The following is a 21,660-nucleotide window of genomic DNA, read 5'->3' as shown; positions in this document are numbered from 1 at the left end:
CAAATCAGGCCTTTTAACTCCACGACTCTGACAACAAAGCCTATGTCTTCACTTGTTTTCCTAGAAGAAATAATAAAACGAAAAGCATAAAACAGAACTGCTATATGGCCCAGCTCTGCCACTCTTATATCCCCAGGAGACTCTTAGTGGGCATACCACACACACGCCAGCATATCTGTATCTGTTGTTGATTACTCATAGTCAAGTAGACAGGGAGCCAGCTGAAACATCCACCAACAGGTGAAAGGTGAAAGAAAATGTGATCCATATTTACAAAGGGATTTTATTTAACTATAAGGAAAAATGTAGACATGATTTTGCAAGAAAAATATCTATAACTAAAAACCCTGTTAAATGAAATAAGCCAGATTCAAAAGTTCATGGAGGACTAAGAGAAACAGGAAAAATCTCAAGTGCTGTGGAGAGGGAAGAAAGAGAGCAATGGCACACGTGTGAAGTCAGAAGGGGGAAGACAAGCAGCAAGGAGGGAGCAGGGTGGGAATAACAGGAAAGGACCGAGTATGCGTAAGACGTAATGTGCGTGCGCGCGTGTGTGTGCGTGCCTGTGTGCCTGTGTGCCTGTGTGCCTGTGTGTGTGTGTGCGTGCCTGTGTGCCTGTGTGTGTGTGTGCGCGTGCCTGTGTGCCTGTGTGTGTGTGCATGCCTGTGTGCCTGTGTGCCTGTGTGTGTGTGTGCGTGCCTGTGTGCCTGTGTGTGTGTGTGCGTGCCTGTGTGCCTGTGTGTGTGTGCGCGTGCCTGTGTGCCTGTGCGTGTGTGTGTGTGTGTGTGTGTGTGTGTGTGTGTGTGTGTTAGGCTTCAAAACAGTTGCCAGTTGATTTATAGTTAAGTCCTTTTGGATTATAATTTTGGGAAATATGGTTCTACTTTTGGCTACTGAATACATTTTATAGTCTTTACAAATTTTATAACCACTTTCTTTTAATGTTTTCTCATTTTTCTTTTACTTTTGATATCTTAGATCATTTTTGTATGTTTACTTTTTAGGTATCAACCTGGTGGACGATATCTCTCCATGTCTTCCAGCATAATATTTGAAGATATCTAAAGTCTGAAGAAATTCATGGATCAAGTAACCAAGGTCACCAAATCAGCTCAGCCTTTTTGAATATTTTTGTGCCCTGCAATTCCTCTGTACTCTATGAATAGTGTGAGGATAACAAAACAAAAGCCTTGAAAATGGGTCATATCTTTAAAATACTAGGTTATTGTTTATTGAATAGTGTATCATCTTTTCTGATGGGTTTTATTGCATACTATCTGAAGTGTCTGCCTTAGAAGTGTAGTTAAGTAGAAGGGTTCAATTCATGATAAACATAGAACTCAGTTGGATTCAAGTTAATTTTTTTTAAGGATAGTTATTTTAAAGTCTAAGGAAGCCATAAGTCATACTAAATATTACAATTTTATAGCTATAATTTAAATTCTTACTATTTCTTTAAAAAATATGTTCAACCAACATTTCCCAAAGAAGTGAGAGTGAAGTGAGACCTCAGACAATTACCATTTGTGTACAACTCATGTCTTAAAACAAGGCTTACTGACAGAAATAACTGAATGTAACCAACTCTTCTTCAGATCTGTGTACAGAGTCATGGGGCTTTGCATGCATAATTAAGATGATTCTTCAATTGATGATGTTAATGTCTTTAGCATGTGTGTTCTATAATTGGATGATGTGTTATTCTTTTCAGTCTTTGTAGTAACTAGGTCTTTTTATGATTTCAATATTATTGCTTGAAAATAATTATGATTTCAGAGAAAAATATTCACCTTTACCATTTAGCATATTGACTTGATACTGATCATTCTATCAAGGAAAAAAAATCCTAAGTGTTAATGGTGAATAGGTTTTTGTTTGTTTGTTTTATACCTAAAGAGTTTCCTAAATTCTCTGATACTTAAAAGATGTCTGCTAACACTCCTTTTATAGAAAACATCTGTTTATTTTAGCTATTAAAAGGTAAAAAGAAAAATAATTCATTTATGATTATTGCTAACACTTAAATTGTAGCTTAGAAAAAACCAGAACAAGGTATTAGAACAGAAATGTGTATCACTAATTTGTTATACATGCTTATTATTTTAAATTGGTTACTTTACCCTTTGCCTTTCAGCCAAAGTTGGGTATTATGTTTTACAGAGCCAGTGTTTTGCTACAAAGCAAACGTGGTTGAGCACAGTGTGTTTGCAGGGATATGGTCCTGACATATCTGTGTCTCTTACAGAATCCATTCTTCCTGAGGTGACCAGACTTGAGCTTGTCCAGGACAGTCTCGCACCTATTTTCCTTGCAATTATTACTAGTGCTCATGTGTTACTTTCTCAATATGTTTAAGACCTAGTTCTATGTAGGTTCTGAAAGGAAGGATGCATCATCCTCATTATCTTTTTTTTAATGGTTGCATATTTTATGACCTTTCAAATAGATCCCCCTTTTAAATAATTATCAATAGACAGGTTTACTCTGAATTGAAGATTGCGTCACCTGCTCAATTCTAGAACACATATGCACGTAACCTTGTACTGTGAAATGCGGTTAGAGAGCAGTTGACCAGAGCAGTGATAATGTAATGCTGTTTATAATTTCATGATTGGTTCCTGGGATACCTTGGGCAGATCATGGAGCCTTTCAGTGCCTCAGTTTCTTCATTGTCAGAATGAAGGACATTTGCTACTTACCTACTGATCTACCTCACGAAACTGTTGTGAGGGAGTTAAGTTGATGATTATGTGCTGGCTTTAGAAAGACAAAGCGAGTTGTCTGCTGTGCTGCTCATTTTATTTTTATTTTTATTTTTTATTTTTTAGTAGTACTTTGAAGGGACAGGATGATCATCACAGAAAGAGGTCTTTGGGAAGCTTAAAAGTTCCCAAAGCAAAATGAACTAAATTATCTGAAGTTTCTGAAATAGTGTCTCATCATTTGTTCTGTGGATTTACTTGGAAGTATTTTTCTTAAACATGTTTCTTGTTAATTTTTTTCCTTAATACTCAGATGCTATTGTCAGAGTAGAAGGATAAAAGGAGAAGAAATGTCCAATTTTTTAACTGACTTCTATAGTGCATCAAGACAAGTTGCTGTGTGAAGGACATCAGGTATTTTCCTTTAAGGTTACACTAACACATGTAAGCATGTACATAAACACATGCTTCGCAAATACTGCATCTCTTTATTTTTTTAAATTATTTTCATAGTAAATTTAATCCAGAGTGTTCAAATTTTTAGAGAGTCTCTCTTACAGGATTTTGTATGCGATCATAGAGTAAAGTTTCTTTGTTGGGTAAATTTGAGTTTAGAGGGCAATGATTTCACCAGAAGACTGGAGTATATTTCTGAAGAATTAAGTTAATATTTATTAAGACACTTTGTGTAAAGCCTTGATAGTATATACAATGTTTTTCTTTTTTCAGACAGTTATTAACATGTAATCACACAGTCACAAAAATATTGCTACAGAATTCATATGCTTTATGTGCAAAGTGATTGTCTTAAAGAATTATTTCTGGTACTTTTTTATGTCTTTCTTATATGCTAACAATCTGAATAGAATTATCTAAAGTGTTGAAGTGTTTTGATTTTTTGTTGTTGTTGTTGTTGTTTTGAGACAGGGTCTCTTGCAGCCCAGGTTGGCCTCAAATTCTGTGTATAACTAAGGATCACCTTGAGCTCCTTATCATCTCCCACCTCTAAAGCTCGACAACTACAGGCATGTGCCATAGCACCCAGATCACTATTTTAAAATAATTGTTAGTTAAGAATATTTAACAAGTTAATAACTCAAAATAAGTATTATAGAAAAAAATATAAATTTCCAGAATCACCTATATGTATTGTTAATTTAGTTTTCAAATCTACATTACCTTTTTATCAAAGAATTTTTAATAAGAACTAAAATATAACAGTAATTATAAATATTTGATATCACATCACTTGCATACAAGAATTTTAGAATAATTTCATCCCACAAAAGGGTCTCATTTCACAAAAATGGTAAGAGTGAAATCAAAGCATGAAAAAGTCCCATCAGATTCAGCAATCTAAACATCCACACACATACAAAAATGTTGCTTGTTCATGTGTTTTTGGCCTCTACCATTTAAATTGTCTGATCTAAAATATAAGCATAACATATGTCCAAATTAAGTGTGGTTAGGAAAGTGTTTTTTAAAGTATATTTTAGCATGCTAATGGACAGATTTCATTTATGTTTATTTACAGACTTCATTTTATACCTTTAATAGGTTTAGAGAAAGTTTTTGATAGTATTGATTGATTACCATATTAAGAGGAAAATAAAACCTATAATTACAGTTCAGGCTGTAAAGTAAGATTTATACTTACAATTTGAATGGGCCATGCCTGAAAAATCACAAGGGTGATAGTACATTTGTTCTAAGAGACAAAACTGTCCCCAAGAAGTCATAGTACTCTTGAATTTTCAAAGTGCAGTGGACTGTACAGTATTTAATTTTAAAAGCAAGATTTAAATGCATTTGGGAGTTGCCTTTCTTTCGTGCCTCCGGCTCTCCCACCTCCCTCCCTCCCATCTTTCCTTATCATATAACTTTCAGTATGCTGACAAGTTTTTCTTGTTTGTTTTATGTACATAGTTGTTTTTGATGACGAGTACACTCAAAAGAAACTACTTCTGGCTTCAGTCCCACTCCTTGAAATAGCAGTGTTGTGCCTAATGTAGTAGACAGATGTGCTGGACTAGTGAACAATGTGGGAATGGAAGCGTAGTGCACACTAACTCAGTGCTTTTTCTTCCAGGTGACTAAGGAGAGCACCTCAGTAAAAATTATTTTCACTATAAAAATTTGTATAAAATGATTTCAAAATACCCAACATTAAGAATTATGAGATATTTTATCATAAAAAGGAATTTATAAACATGTACACGTTTAAAATGGAGCAATATGGAACAGTTACAGGAGGAGTGAAATCAGATCTTTTTGGGTAGTACTTCCAAATCAGTGGCGTTTTGTGGCTGGAGACTTAGAAGACTGGGTAAGCTCAGCCCCATTCCCAGCTACTGGATCTCAGCCCTGTGAGCCATCCACCCAGTAGGGCAGCCGCTGCCGAGTTAGCATGCTCTCACCTCCAGTTTCTTCCATATTAGCCGCTATAACAACAAAATTCTGCTTTCAAAGGATTTATCCACTGAGATCAGGTGAGGCCTTGCTGTAATTTAAAGTTTCTTAATAAAGTAAGACTTTGCATAATTCTGTCACCACTTTCCTAAAAGATGTTTTGGTTTCTCAGAAAATCTTTTGTGGTTATATTGATTACTTGTAAAGGAATTTTACTGTGCTTGGTGCGAAAGAGTAGGGAGAGTGGCTGACTGTGGCAAACATATGTAAAGCAAATTCACAACATATTAAGGTACACAGCATTTAGAGTTGGTATTTTGGCATAAATATTCTGTCTTGACTGAAAGAATACTGGCTAATATCTTCCCTGTTAGGCATGCCAAGTTGTAGGGGAGAGACTGTGTTATTTATTTATTTTGTAAACAATCCAATGGATTTGTTTTTGTGTTTATTTTTGGGAACAATGTGAAGGATTTTCCTCATTTTAGAAGATAGAGAGTATGCATACCTATGTTTTAAATTACTACAACCTAATATATGTAAATTATAGCATTGAAAAGTACAAAAGCTCTAATTATTGATGTTGTTATTTCCTGGTATTTAATTTTTATAAATGTTTTTATAAGTAACTAATTGTAGTATTGCTTTTAAATAGTTTTAAAGTCATCCTTAAGTAATTTCTGACCCAACATACTGCCTTAGTACAGTATTTTAAAATGCAGTACTCTGATGTGAATTTAAAACATGCCTGTATGTCCCTAGTTTCTTTGTATGTATGTATGTATATATGTATGTACGTACATACGTATGTATGGATACACACACCAGTACCCAAGAAAAGCATACCATAAGCCTGATTTCCATATTGCATTGATAAAGAGCTTGGTATTTTGCCTTCATATATTTCAGTTGCCTAGGTGAAATAGAACATAAATCTCTTCAAATGTGTATCCAATCACAAATTTCAAAATGTAACTCTTCATTTGGGGGTGCATGATGCCAAGTTTATCATTAATCAGCCTTTATTACTGGATGTATAACAAGGGGTGTTTTCCTTTCTGGTCAGTAGATTGTAGGCTAGACTATTTTTTTTTCTGTAGATTCTCACTACATTTTCAAATCTATATTTGGAAAAAACTGCAAAGTGCTATCAGTAAGTAAGTTAGCATCTTTGGCCTTACCTATGCATAATGTTTCTTAGTTTGATTTTGACAAACTCACTGACTCACAGTTCCTTTGTAGTATTGTAGTTTACTGTGATGTAATGAATTTTTAAAATGTTTATATGATTCATTGTTAAAATATTGGGTATTATGTAGCTTTGCATGAAATAAATGACATCTCTATGGCTGCAATTTTATTGATTATGCATCTTACATCATTCAAGCATTATTTATTGTTACAATTCATTTTCAAAGTTTATAAACCATTTAAAGATGAGTAAATAAGAATACTCTAGTGTCCACTCTGTCTTGTGTTTCCAGTGAAAACAGAAGGAAACAGAGACTTGATGTGCATGTTAGTTATAGTGAAAATGGAGAAGCAATAGGAAGTTAACAAAACCAAATAGGCTGCTTGAGAAATATCAATAAAAGTGATAAAACTGCAGCCACCATAACCAGGAAAACAGAACAGGTTTCTTTCTGGTGTGCCAAATACGAACAGTTGGGATAACGGAGTGGAGCGACTACTAACCCAGTTCCTGAAGGTCATTCCTGGTTCTCATGGTATTTTGACGACACAGCCAGCAGAGTAAGGGCCAGTGCAGCAAGCCTCCTACTTTAACACTTGGGAAGGCTAACACAAGGTTAGCCGGTAAAGGGAAAGAAAAGAGCAGGCCAGGGAGAGAAGACTGGCAGAGCTCTCTCGTCCAGCCAGGCCTGCTTCCACAGTCCGTGCCCTTGGCTCAGAGGAGCTCAGGTTCTCTTAGGACCGACAGCTACCCGCTACTGTGCTAGAGGGGTCTCAGTAGCTTCTGTGACAGTGGGGAGCGCGTTCAGGCTCCTGGACCACAGAGAAAGCCTTTCCCAGGGCACGGAGGAAATTCTGAAACTACTTCCAGAGCTGAATGAACTTCTTCCAATCCTGGACAACAGTAAGAATGGCAGTGCTTTCACCAGGGGAAGTCACCAGTGGAGGTGAGCACTAAGGCCCTTCAGGTCTTCTGAGACTCCACTTTGCACAGGAACTACAAGCAGTTTTTGAAATTCATGTAGGCTGTGAACGTTCCCCTCTCCCCTCCCCTGCTGTTCCTCCTTCCCTCCCACTTCCTGTTGCCACTGCTTTCCTGCCCTTTCCCTTTCCTGGTTCTCCCCAGTAGCCAAGGGTTTCCTTGAACTTGTTTTGCTCTTGTGCTCTTCCACTCCTGAGCCAGTGCTGGGATTACAGGCATGAACTGCCACGCCCACTTCTTTCTTTGATTTTGAGCCAAAGGAAATGCCAGCAGCAAATAAACCAGGATAAAGAGGACTTCCCGGGCTGGAGAGATGGCTCAGTGGTTAAGAGTGTCGTCTGCTCTTCCAGAGGTCCTGAGTTCAATTCCCAGCAACCATATGGTGACTCACAACCATCTATAATGTGATCTGATGATAAAGTACTCATATACAATAAATACAATTTTAAAAAGTGTGTGTGGGGGGGACTTCCCATGAGAGAGCAGCCTTGACCCATGGGGAGCCCTGTAAGGTACCTTTAAGTCACCGAATCAAGGGCCACTGAGCTGGAAGGAGGCAAGGGTCATCTAGTTGAGCCATTGTGTTGATTTCCTGAGTGAAAAACTAAGGTCAGGGAAGTGAGACATATTTTGCAAAAGATAAACTGCCATTGGCTCACAGAGAAGTTACCCAAGATCTTGAATTCCAGCAGATGGCCCTGTACATCCATGCACGTACTGGTGGGTAAAAGTGAAGGACAAATAAGAAATGGGGTGGGGGAAGAGTGATTTGGGAAGAACTGAAAGGGATGAATTAAGATGTGGGAACTTCATCAAAACACATTCTATAATAATAAAAAAAATCCTGTTAAGCTTTTCACATCCTCTTCCCTGCATCATTTTTAACATTCAAGGGGAAGAGAAAGCCTTCACACATTTCAACACTATGGCCAAATTCCCACCAGTGCAGTAATTTCCTCAGAACATGGTGAGATGCAGCATGTGAGAACCTCCCACAGAGAACTCACCACAGAGAAGCCCATCACAGTGGCTTAGAGACCAGGAGGCAGAAGGGAAGATCGCTGATGGAAGATTGTCACAGGTGAAGGACGTGTAGTCTGGCTCTGGGATGTGGGCTGCAACTGACAAAGTTTCTCCTCCTCTTCTGGCAGCTCCCCATTTCTCTAGCCTTCCTCTCCTGTAGTGATCTCTCTACCTACTTCAGAGCCTCCATTTTCATAATTTCCTAACATTGACCATTGCTCCCAGGTGGAAGCCACTATCTGTTGATGAACCAGGTGTCTCGGGTTCTTACAGATCATTACTATGTTTTGTAAGGTAAGAGCGCTGATGTCAGGTACATTTCTCACTAATTCTTAGTCTCTTCTACTCTAGGCAGACCATTCTTACATAAAGCTGTAGAAGAAAGTACATTTCAGTAAGCTAACTGGAAAAAATGAAAATGGTATATAAACGGTGTGTGTGTGTACACACCATCAGAAAGCTTTTCAGGTCCAGTCAACTAAGCCTCCCTTTTCTTGTCTTTTTCTCCCTTAACTAGATTTCTACACTATTACAGTTTAGATTACTTTGATAAATTATGGTTTATAATAATATTGTTACCAATGAATTGGATGGAGTCTGTGATGGTCAACTTTGATTATCAACCTGATGAGTGTTAATATCACCAATAAGGTATACTTTGATATGTCTATAAAGTAATTTCCAAGGAGGAAAGGCCAGCTCTGAATGTGGGCATCACCATCCCTAGGGTAATGTGGGTAAAGTTGCTTGCATGTCAGCCTGGCAGCAAGAGTTAAATCTCTGAAACCCAAATAAGATAAAACTAACTACAGAAAGTTGTCTTCTGATCTGCCACATACATATCACACACACACTCATTGAGTAAGAAAATAAACTGACATGAGCAAGCCCAAGTATGGCAAACATGACACCAATGGTTTTGCCCTTTTATCCCTTTTCCTCTCCCTTGCTAAAAACTGATTGAATACATTCCTTTTAAAAATATTTTATTAACTTATTCATATTACCTCTCAATTGACATCGCATCCCTTGTATCATCTCATTCAGCCCTCCCTCCTGCTTTCCCCCTACTCCCCTCCCTTCTTTATCCATTCTTCTACTGAGGGACACTTAGGCTGTTTCCATGTTCTGGCTCTTATGAATAAGGCCACTATGAACATAGTTGAGCATATGTCCCTGTTGTATGCTGGAACATTTTTTGGGTATATTCCAAGGAGTGGAATAGCTGGGTCTTGAGGTTTTCTAAGAAAGTGCCAAATAGATTTCCAAGTGGTTGTACCAGTTTGCATTCCCACCCGCAATGAAGGAGTGTTCCTTTTTCTCCACATCCTCACCAGCATGTGGTGTCACTTGAATTTTTGATCTTAGCCATTCTGATGGGTGTAAGATGGAATCTTAGAGTCGTTTTGATCTGCATTTCTCTGGTAACTAACGACATTGAGAATTTCTTTAAGTGTTTCTCAGCCATTCAATACTCCTCTGTTGAGAAGTCTCTGTTTAGTTCTGAGCCCCATTTCTTAATTTTTTTATACATTTTTTATTAGTTTATTCATATTACATCTCAGTTGTTAGCCCATCCCATGTATCCTCCCATTCCTCCCTTCCTCCCACTTCCCCCCTACTCCCCTCCCCTCCCCTAAGTCTGTGTCTGAGGGGGACGTCTTCCCCCTGAATATGCTCAAGTCTCTCCTTGGTGACCTATTATCTTTCCTCTGAGTGCCACCAGGCATTCACACAGAAGCAAAAAGAGCTAAATGGTATATACTCACTTATATCGAGACACTAGTCCAAGGTGTATGTCCCCATGAAAAACTGTACCTACCAGGATAGTGGGTAAGAGGGGAGGACATCCTATTGAAACTTTAGGTGTGAGAAGCCTGGGAGAAAGAGGAAATAGAAGGATCCAGCGGGTCCTGGAAAACTACAGGCGAGTCTGGGCCCTGGGGTCCTCCGCAACCTGTGACAACAGCCAAGGAAAAATTAGGCAGTAAACCTTGAACTCCTACCCGGACTAGCTGATGGACATTCTCCACTGCTGAGTAGAGAAGGAGATCTAACTTTCACCATTTCTTAATTTTGTTAAAATTCAAGTCCAAGTGGATTAAAGACCTCAACATAAAATCAGAGACATTAAATCAGTTAGAAGAAAAAGTGGGGAAGAGCATGGGACACACTGGCACAGGAGACACTTCCGGAACAGAAAACCAACAGCCCAGGCCTTAAGGTCAACAATTAACAAATGGGACCTCATGAGGCTGAGAAGCTTCTCTAAGGCAGGAGACACTGTCAAAAGAACAAAGTGACAGCCTACAGACGGGGAAAAGATCTTCACGAACCCTACATCTGACAAAGTTCTAATTTCCAAAATACATAAAGAACTCAAGAAATTAAACACCACCAAACCAAATAACCCAATTGAATACATTCCTAAAGCTAGCCCACAAGGCCTATTCCCTTATTTGGCCACTGATTCGTTCCTGAGACAAAACACTATGGTCTAACAATCAAAATTCATTATTTGGCTAATATGTCCAATCATGATTTACCAACTTACCCTAGCATAAATGCCCCCTTTTTCTTCTTAAAAACCTACTTCTACAAAAAATGCTTGCTGCTTCTGCTCTGTTCCTTGTCTGCCTTTGCAGCTGCCACCCCATCCCATTCCCTGGCCTCTGCCTTACCCCTCCAGGGTAATAAATCTCCTTTGTGCTGAAAATTTGGTGTCTGGGTGTGTTCTGTACCAACTCCTAGAGGTCCCACCTCCTTTACAAACAATGAGACATCAGATATGAGAAAGGAGACATGGTAGGGGCTAAACAAAGACATAAGGCCTCAACCTGACAGTTCTGTGCCACAGATCATCCATGGTATAGTGATGTTATGCCCTAAGGCTCTCAGTTGAATAAAAAGGGAAATTAAGCAGAGTGGTAGCATTCATAACTCTGTCACTCGTTCTTTTTCCTGTGGATGTGATGTGCCCAGCAGTCATGCCTTCTCGCCAGGATGGACTGTCTTCCTGGAACTTTAAGTGAAAACAAAGTCTTCTTTAAACTGATCTTGTTGGGTATAGTGTTGCAGCAATGAGAGAAGTAACAAATACACAATCCCTTTTTCTCTAACATGACAAAAGTGTGAGTAGCTAAAAAAGCCTTTTCAGTGTTACCCTGGGACCTTGAGACATTGAGACTTAGGGCCTGGGTTGGCATTCCTACAGGCTTAGAGCTACTCCGGGCTCTGGATGCCATGGCCAAAAAAGTTGGAGGCTTATTTCTGTGGGCTTTAACCACCAGCTGGCCTGGAGCTTGGCAGCTATCGTAATCCTTGGTTTCTGCCTCACAGCAAGTGTAGCCTTTAGGTGGTGTTTGGAACCCTTAGATCTTCAGATCTAACAGTAGCTAGTACTATGGCTCTTGAGTCTATGGCATTAGGGTTTGGGGTCTTGGGTTTAACTTGCCTGAGACCCTAGTTCTTAAGGCTGTATAGCCTCTTGGAATTCTTCAGTTTCCTATTAATTTTCTCCACCACCTCTGACTTCTGCTCCTGGAAGTACTTTAGATCTCTTCAGCTACATTCTTGCTGCTGTCCATTTGGTGACTGTCTCTGTTGTTGCTACACTTCTCTGTCTCCTCCTGGTGTCATCTCCTTCTCTAATGGCAAAGATCATAAGCAGGCAATAAAATATGTGAAGACAGGCCTTTTATTTGGCTTAATGTTACAGCAAATGAGGATGTCTTCCATGATTTGAAAATTGAGCCTACCAGCTTCTTATGCACTGAGGAAGTGGGTGTGGCAAAAGAGTTTGCACTAATTAGGACATGATACAGTCCTTCGTTGTAACTTAAAGACTATGTTTATACCAATCACTGTACCCCTTGCCTGGTGTGTATGAAAATGGCTGATATACACTTTATCAAAGCTTGTGAGGGCAAAAAGTTGACACAAAAGGCAGTCATGACTGGAATATGATTTTTTTGGAGGCAGAGCTACACTTGCATGGTAAGAAACTGAATTGCACTATAGCCTTGGGAAGGCATACTGAGAGGGTTTTAAGTGTCTTGGCTTGCAGGATAGTACCCAGTTGGCTGTATGGATGGTGATTTTTCCACTCAAGGCATCTGAAGCTCCAGGAGAGGACCTAACTAGTGGCAAAAGTGAATCCAATCACCTTGACACTTATCAGCTTGTTTAAGGGACAAAAACATTAAAAAGGGAGCTGACAGTAAAAACTTAATATTAACAAATTAATAATACTTTGCTATTTAACAGTGCTTTATTCTTAGCCAGATGCCCTGGGGAAGAGTTGGATTATGTTACCTCCTGAACAAAAAACTTCCAGCCACATTTGCTACTACTTATATCTAAAGCACCATGTTTATTTTTTATGTGTATAGAGTGCTTCTTTTTTTTTTATAATACCTGGAATTTAAGAACACTTTCTCAGATAACTCCTTATTTATGCAACTAATAGAAGAATTTTCTATTATGATTATCACATAGTTTTGAAAAAAATTAGGTTTGTCATGAGAAATGTCATTTTTTCCTTCTTTTTAATGTTAGAAATTCTTATTGGGATTTTCAACATAAAGAGTTTAAGGCAGGTGAATGCCATAGCCTTGGCATTTCTTTGACAGTTTGTTGACCGAGAATGCAAAAGAAGCCCAGGACCTAAAACTTTATTTAAGGTCACCTAACAGGTTAATGACTGAATTGAAGGATTTAGGAGTTTAAACTCTGGTCACTCAATACTGTTCTATTCCACGGGAAGTCTTTAACTTTGAAGAAAACTCCAAAGCAAATATCTTTGAGAGATACCGTATACTTTTAATGAGTTTTCTGACCATTGTTATTGTTTAGTCTATATCAAAATGTGATTATATTGTGGAAATTATTTTTTAATTTTGTATTTTGTTAAAATGTGTACAACATAATCTTTTTTTAACCACTTTTAGTCTATAGTTTACTGGTGCCATTTTATCATCATCATCATCATCATCATCATCATCATCTTTCTCATCCCAAGTTGAAGCCTACTCCTTAAACAGAAACTATTCATTGTTGCCTGCCCCAAGCTTCTATTCATCAATATTTTACTTATTTCTTTATTAATTTAACTATAATAAGCAGCCATTATGAGTGGAATGAGACAGTATTTGCTTTTGTTGCATATATGGTAGTATTCATTGCACTTTTCCCTTTAAAAGCTGAATACTGTTCCTTGAATTTACTGGGTTTCAATTCTCTGCTCATCTGTGCTGGCATTTGATTGCTTCTTATGTCTTGGCTATGGAGAGCAATGCTGCTGTGAACACCAGTGCAAAGACAACTTCTGGAGTCCTTGCTTAGTGTCAGTGTAGTCAGGTTTTAGGTTCATGCAATGTTACGATCCCCTTTGTTTCTACCTGCTGGAGATATGGTTAAGTAGTTGCAGTGTATCATTTTAATGTAATTATTTTATAATTTTAGAGATTTTAAGCTCAATCAAAATTTGAAATCAAATCCACAGTTTGGAGTCAGAGAGTAATCAGTCAGTTATCATGAATTTTGACTACTGAAAGCTACAGAGTTCTCAGCTCTTTAGCAAGTATATGAAACTATACTGTGGTGAGGTGGCTCACAAAACTCTTTGGTTCATCCCTCATTTTAGAAAATTTCAATATTCTCTTAGGATAGACATCCTTAACACACAATATTTTCTCTCTTCATACCACCAATAGATTTGGGTAAACCTTTGCAAATATGGAAAATGCATGATTAGTTTTCTGACTCTTAGTTCCTAGTATTGAAACATTTGAACCACTTATTATTTTCTTGCTTGGCCACATTCTCCCAATATTACAATCAAAGGATATTGAGGCATACAAATAGAAAAAGGGTTGACTGTTTGGAACAGACTATTGGTAGCAATGTAGCTTCTATGAATGCTAAACCAGAAGGAAGTGAGAATAGTGCTACAGAAAATGCACTTTGTATTAGAAATCAAATACATAATTACAGACTGACTTTTGTCAAAATATAGATGTTAAAATTTTCTTGCTGTGCATAACAAAAATGTGGGCAGAAAAGAATTAGGTTGATAAAATAACTATTAGGCAAAAAGAAAGTGGGACTTTATGATTTGATATATTCTCTGCCTGTTTGGATTGCCAGAGGCTTTAAAATTAAGAAACATAATGTCAGGAATGTTATGAATCATTAGCTTGTCAAGAAAGCCAAGAGATATGAATACACAGACTTTCTTTCCTGTGTAGGGCTAAAAGGCAGTGGATTCAGTCACATGGTATGTTTATTGAAGAGGCTGTTATAGAGAAAACCTCCTGTGCTCTGCTTAGCCATTTGTCTGAGTCTGATGAACAGAAGACACTCGTATACAACAAGTTACCTGCAGTAATGTCATTATTAGGCAGGCAGAAAGGCAGGTAGGCAGAAAGGAATAGCAGCAAACCTTAGGATTCATTGTGAACCAGTCATGAAAGCTTCCAAAGATGCCTGAAGAAGATGGAGTCTCAAACTGCACATGGCCCACTTGCAGCAGAACTGAAGAACCCGGGGGAAAGCTTGTAGGCTCAATGTTCTTAACAAATATGTTTTATTACAAAATTATTAACTGAGAGTACTTCACATATAACCTGACTAACCTAAACAATAGGAAAAGGAGATTAAAGAATACAACAATGAAACCATAAGGATATCAGTCTGAGGAATAATTCTCCTGGTGTAATCAGCAGGATTTCTTCTGCTGGAACTTGGAGCAATCAGAACCTAGAACCTCATCAGGAGCCGGAGCCCCAAAGCCTTCCCTTGAGTGGTTCTCTCTAGAAGTGTCTTGAAGTGGAGCGATGAACAGCCAAAACTATCCCAAGTCTCCAAAGGCCCTGCCTCCTGCTTTGGATTACAGTTATACCTCCTCTCAGAATTTGTTCAAGGATGTTTTTCAGCTAGTTAACAACTAATCTTCCCCATACAGTGGTTCAACTTCTAAGGGGATAAACATCACCTGCTCTCTCACAAGTCTTTTTCTCATCCCCAACTTGTGATCTAAACAAAAAAACAAAATAAAACATGTTTATCTCTCCTTCAGAAAGCAGCCTGCTCTGGTTTCTATACCCTGGAGGCAGTGGCTCACTAGGCTAAAGCAATGGAGAACATCTTGTTTTAAGGGGAGCAACCCATTTGGACCAGTTGCTTTGTATCTCAAGATGTTAACTTCAAAGAACTGAATTCAACTATTGCTGAAGAAACTACCATAAGAGAGAGGATTTCTGGGAACCTACCTCTTGTATGGTTGATGGGATCATCCAAAGACCATTTGGAAAATTTATGAATTGCATAACTCATAGTGACCAAGCTGAAAGCAGACATGAACTCATATAGTAAAGATCTCTTACAGAACTCACAGTGGCCCAAAAGTGGAGGTGAAACTACCACAGACTCCCCACTTCAAGAGCAAGTATAGGCTCCCTATGTCTCATTATTGCTAGAGAAATCAAAGATACCTTTTCTTATCTGTCTCCTTCCCTCTCAAATATGTTTTAAAAGGAGAGAGGTGACTGTGGACACTGATTTTTCAGAAGCTCACTATCTGACCACTTACAGTCTTTTAAAGGTAATGAACTTGAAACAGACAAGAGACTGGCCTCCCTTGTTACATCTGAGAAAGAAAGAAACAGATCCTTTATTCTGAACACAGATCCAAGTCTATCTTGGTTATTCTGTGTTCTCACAGGCCTCTTACTTGAAAATCATTCTCAGTGGTTGAGGTGATGTTCAATCTGGATTTTCCTATACATTCTTCCTTTACCCTGAGGGTTAGAAGACCAAATCTTTCCCCATGATCTGATAAAATCATCTCCTTTGACACTTAACCTATATCAGATTGCATTGTTAGTCCTATGTCTTAAGTAAATGCCTTGGTTTGTTTTTTCAATTTTATTAAATATTTTACATATATAATTATATCATTACACATATATACAATAAACTACCTACAGCAAGAAGAACCACAAAACAATCGGAATTATATAAATGTAACATTTGTAGTGTTTTGGCTATTTGTATTTGGCAACCTTGAAGAAAACATATTTCCTATCTTGGTGAGTCTAAAATTCTGAATGTAAATCAATATCTATCATAGCTCATCATTATCAACTTAAAACATCGATCTAGACCTAAACACATCTTAACCCCCAAATAACTAAACTTAATTGTAATATTAACCTATCTGGTCTTCGACTCCATCAAAGACTTGAGAAGGAAAAAATTAATTACTTGAGGATACAGGGAGTAGAGGTTAACAGCTTTCCAAACGAGAAGATGACAGAGACAGTTTGCTGCCTGAACAGTCACCCAAAATTCTTTATAACATTGGATCATCATCTAAAGCCCCCTGGCCCAGCATATCTGACAGACATATTTGTGAGGCAGGAGCTGTTGAGGACTTGCTTACCCTGTCTTGGCAGAGTTTGGACGTCGACACTGTCTGCATCGAAGCTTGCTCATTTTTAGGCAGAATTCTGTCTGTGGTAGAAACAAGTACATTTTGCACAGAGGCTTGTTTGCCATATTTGAAGCCATCTCTGTAAGGAGATTCTTTGATGTTCATCATCTTCTTTTAGGTAGGCTGGGTGTTGCCAGGAGTTATAATGTAAATGTATCTTTAAAATAATAAAAACATCTTTAAATGACATATTCTCTATGTCTCTGAGGTTTTTAAAGACCTTATTTAACTATTTTACCTAATCTTTCTATAGAATCATATCTAGCTGTTACACCTAGGATGTATATTCTTGTGATAAAAATAGACTAGTAATTGATATGACTGTGATTTGATCAACTAACAATTAATTTTTATAACTTACTTATCCTAAACATCCTGCAAATCACTTTCAAAGTATTAGAAGTAAACCTTGTATTATAATTGTGTTGTATATATGTAATACCACATATTAGCGTAGAAATATATATATATATACATATATATATAATGTGTAAAGAATAATCTTAAATTTGAATTCTATACCAATGTATCTAAAATTAAACTTATTTTGCATCTGTATACAAACTTCTATACCAGTGAATTAAAAATAACCGTATGAGTAACAAAGCATTAAGTTGAGGAGTAGATTCACTAATCTACTTTTGGTCTTATCATCCCTATATATTTGTATATTCCCTCTTCTTTATTTTCAACCCCTCTCTCCAAACCTAAGAATAAAAGATAAAGGAAAGGAGAGACATCCCTGAGTCCAACCTTGCTTTCTCTCTAAATAAGACCAATAATAACTTAAAACCAACTCCCAATGAAAATAAACACCTATCACCCAAGAAAGCAACCAAAGAACCTACCCCCTTAAAGAAAATGGGGTGTCATTCTCTTAAGGTTTCTTCTGGCTGATTTGAGAAGGGTAGTACCTTTGTAGGGGCCCAAATAAAATTGGGGAAAATGGTTAAACAAGCTAGGAATACCATTTGTGGGCCAGTTTCTAGATGTTGAGAAATTCCAGGCTTAATTAGATTCCTGTGTAGGATAGTCTGAAATGCTGGACCAATTGGGATTGGAGGCTTTCTTTGAAGCTGTTCTGTTTTGATGAGGCACAGCAACTGAAGCACTTGATCCTGGAACATGAAGGATGCAGGATGTCAGTGTCCAGCATGCTGAGAGGAATTAATCCTGTCAGGGCAGATCCAGTGTCAGCATCTAGTTCTTTTGTTCTGAAAACATAATTTCTCACAAGCATTATACAGTCCTACCATTATAAACATATGAGCTGTGTATGATGCACAGAACAGTTAAGACTGGTTCTCTGCTCTTTTATGCACAGAAAAAAGACATCTGTAAATCTTCACTCATGCCATACAAAGAATGGCATCTAACAGTAATTCACAGGGATTCTGTAGCCAACAAGAAGCATTGTCTATTCATAGGCATTCATATCTCAGCCAATCTCAGAGCTATTCCCATGTAGTGGGATTAGCAATATAAATTATCTGCTCATTCTGCAGTTTGAATTCTTCATATCCTAATTGTATCCCCCTCCCTCATCCGCTCCTGATCCCGCCATCCCTCCTTCATACCCTCTTCATCTCTCTCCTAGTCCTCAGAAAGGGTGGCCCTCCTCTCCTAATATCTGACTTATACCTATCAAGTTTCATCTGTACTACCTGTATTCTCTTCCTCTGTGACCTGCTGGGGAGAAGTTATCAAAGTTGGGGAGCCAGAGTCAATGTCAGATGTAGTCCTTACTCCACATATGTGGGACCCACAAGGAGATATGCTGCCTATCTGCTACATCTGAGCAGAGGGTCTAGGTCCACATCATCTATGGTCCTTGGTTTGTGCATCAGTCTCTGTATTGTACTGTAGTTATCCTGTATTATGTGGCTAATCTCTGCTTATGAGTGGGTACATACCATGCGTGTATTTCTGGGTCAGGTTATCTCACTCAGGATGATCTTTTCTAGTTCCATCCTTTTGCCTGAAAATTTCTAATTTTTAATACCTGAGTAGTATTCCATTGTGTGAATGTACCATACTTACATCTATTGAGGTTGTGTCCAGATTCTGGTTATTACAAATAAAGCTACTATGAACATAGTTGATCTAATGTCCTTGTTATATGGTAGAGCATCTTTTGTGTATCCAGGAGTGGTATGGCTGGGTCTTGAGAAAGACCCAATTTCCTGAGAAAGCGCCAGATTGATTTCCAAAGTGACTGTACAAGTTTGCACAGCAGCAATGGAGGAGTGTTTCCCTTTCTCCACATCCTCACCAGCATGTGATGTCACCTGATTGTTGATCTTAGCCATTCGCATAGGTGTAAGATGGAATCTCAGAGCTGTTTTGAGTTGCATTTCTCTGATAACTAGAGATGTTGAACATTTCTTTAAGTGTTTCTCAGCCATTTGATATTCCTCTATTGAGAATTCTCTGTTTAGTTCTGAGCCCCATTTCTTAATTAGGTTATTTGGTTTCGTGGTGTTTAATTTCTTGAGTTCTTTATATATTTTGGATATTAGCCCTTGGTAAAGATCTTTTCCCAGTCTATAGGCTGTTGTTTTGTTCTGTTGATAGTATCATTTGCCTTAAAGAAGCCTTTCAGTTTCATATGGTCGCACTTATTAATTGTTAATCTTAGAGCCTGAGCTCTTGCTATTCTGTTCAGGAAGTTGTCTCCTATGCCGGTGAGCTCAAGGCTCTTCCCCACTTTTTCTCCTAAGAGATTTAGTGTGTCTGGTTTTAGGTTGAAGTCTTTAATGCATTTGGACTTCAGTTTTGTGCAGAGTAATAGATATGGATCTATTTGCATTTTCTACATGTAGCCATCCTGTTAGAACAGCACTATTTGTTGAAAATGCTATCTTTTTTCCATTGTCTGGATTTGGCTTCTTTGTCAAAAACCGAATGTCCATAGGTGTGTGGGTTTATTTCTGTCTTTGTTTTGATCCCATTGATCAACCAGCCTATTTCTATGCCAGTACCATGCTATTTTAATTACTGTTGCTCTATAGTATAGCTTGAAATCCAGGATGGATATTCTCTGAGAAGATCTTTTATTATATATGATTGGTTTAGCTATTCTGTTTGTTTTGTTTTGTTTTGTTTTTGGTTTTCCATATGAAGATGAGAATTGATGCTTCAGGGTCAGTAAAGAATTGTGTTGGTATTTTGATGGGAATTACATTGAATCAGTAGATTGCTTTTGGTAAGATGGCCATTTTTACTATTTGATTGTCTCAATCCGTGAACATGGGAGATCTTTCCAACTTCTGAAATCTTCAATTTCCTTCTTCAGAGACTTGAAGTTTTTTCATACTGGTGTTTCACTTCCTTGGTTAGAGTTACACCAAGACACTTTTTATTATTTGTGGCAATTGTGAAAGGTGTAGTTTCTCTAACTCTTTCTCTACCTGTTTGTTATTTGTATACAGGAAGGCAACAGATTTTTTTTGGATTGATTTTGTATCCAGCCACTTTGTTGAAGGTATTTATGAGCTGCAGAAGTTCCTTGATAGAATTTTTGGGGTCATCTATGTATATTATCATATCATCTGTGAATTGTCATAGTTTTATTTCTTCCTTTCCTATTTGTATCCCTATGATCTCCTTTAGTTGTCTTATTGCTCTTGCTAAGACTTCAACTACTATGTTGAAGAGTTACAGAGAGTGTGGACAGCCTTGTCTTCTCCCTGATTTCAGTGGGATTGACTTAAGTTTCTCTCTGTTTGGTTTGATGTTGGCTATAGGCTTGCTGTATACTGCCTTTATTATGTTTAGGTGTGTGCCTTGTATCCCTGATCTCTCTAGGACTTTTAACATGAATGGGTGTTGGATTTTGTCAAATGCTTTTTCGGCGTCTGAGAAGATGATCAAGTGGTTTTTTTTTTTTTTCTTTCAGTTTGTTTATATGATGAATTACATTGATGGATTCCTGTAATCCCTGTGTGCCTGGGATGAAGCCTACTTGGTCATGGTGAATGATATTTTTGATATGTTCTTGAATTTGATTTGCAAGTATTTATTGAATATTTTTGCATCAATCTTCATAAGAGAAATTGGTTTGAAATTCTCTTTCTTTGTTGTGTCTTTCTGTGGTTTAGGTATCAAGGTGACAGTGGCCTCATGGTTTGATAATGTTCCTTCTGATTCTATTTTGCAGAATAGTTTGAAGAGAATTGGTATTAGCTCTTCTCTGAAGGTCTGGTAGAATTCTGCCCTGAATCCATCTGATCCTGGACTTTTTTGGGGGAGGGGAGGATGTGAGACTTTTGATGGCTGCCTCTGTTTCCTTAGGTGTTATAGATTGTTAAATTTGTTTACCTGATCTTGATTCAATTTTGATAATTGGTAGCTATCAAGAAAATTGTCCATTTTATTTAGATTTTCAAATTTTGTGGCATACAGGCTTTTGAAGTAAGACCTGATGGTTCTTTGGATTTCATTGGTGTCTATCATTATATCTCTCTCTTCATTTCTGATTTTGTTGATTTGAATTCTCTCTCTCTCTCTCTCTCTCTCTCTCTCTCTCTCTCTCTCTCTCTGTGTGTGTGTGTGTGTGTGTGTGTATGTGTGTGTGTGTGTGTGTGTGTGTGTGTGTGTGTGTGTGTGTGTGTGTGCCTTTTACTTAGTTTGGCTAAGGGTTTGTGTGGAAGGAATGTGACATTATCTTAGATTGGGCCCAAGATGAAAGCTGTCTTGGGTAGCTGTACCCCCACTGAGATAAACATCTGTGACAGACTGACAGGAGCCATATGGGCCTGGGGATTATAGACAGGGGCTGAGGATTCTGGCCAGGCTACTGTATTACAACATGACCATCGATGGAAGGAAGGAACTGGAGAGAGAGGTCAGTGGTT

General features: G+C 38.0%; 1 protein-coding gene across 4 annotated transcripts in view; it reads left to right on the top strand.

Annotated features, from left to right (window-relative positions):
* The window catches only part of LMBRD2 (LMBR1 domain containing 2), a 47,941-nt gene extending 41,463 nt beyond the window's left edge, over positions 1–6,478 (top strand). For 3 of the 4 annotated variants that reach the window (XM_084781453.1, XM_084781451.1, XM_084781454.1), the window contains one exon: positions 1,005–6,478. In XM_084781453.1, the coding sequence (XP_084637579.1) occupies positions 1,005–1,065 (61 nt within the window). In that variant the 3' untranslated portion in view covers positions 1,066–6,478. The remainder of the gene's footprint in view (positions 1–1,004) is intronic. The other variant, XM_084781452.1, reaches the window with a different exon arrangement.
* Positions 6,479–21,660: the final 15,182 nt, after the last annotated feature.

Source organism: Acomys minous (assembly GCF_964271855.1).
Source record: "Acomys minous genome assembly, chromosome: 5".
NCBI lineage: Eukaryota > Metazoa > Chordata > Mammalia > Rodentia > Muridae > Acomys > Acomys minous.
The sequence above is the reverse complement of the archived record's forward strand: the minus strand, read 5'-3'. Positions and strand labels throughout refer to the sequence as shown.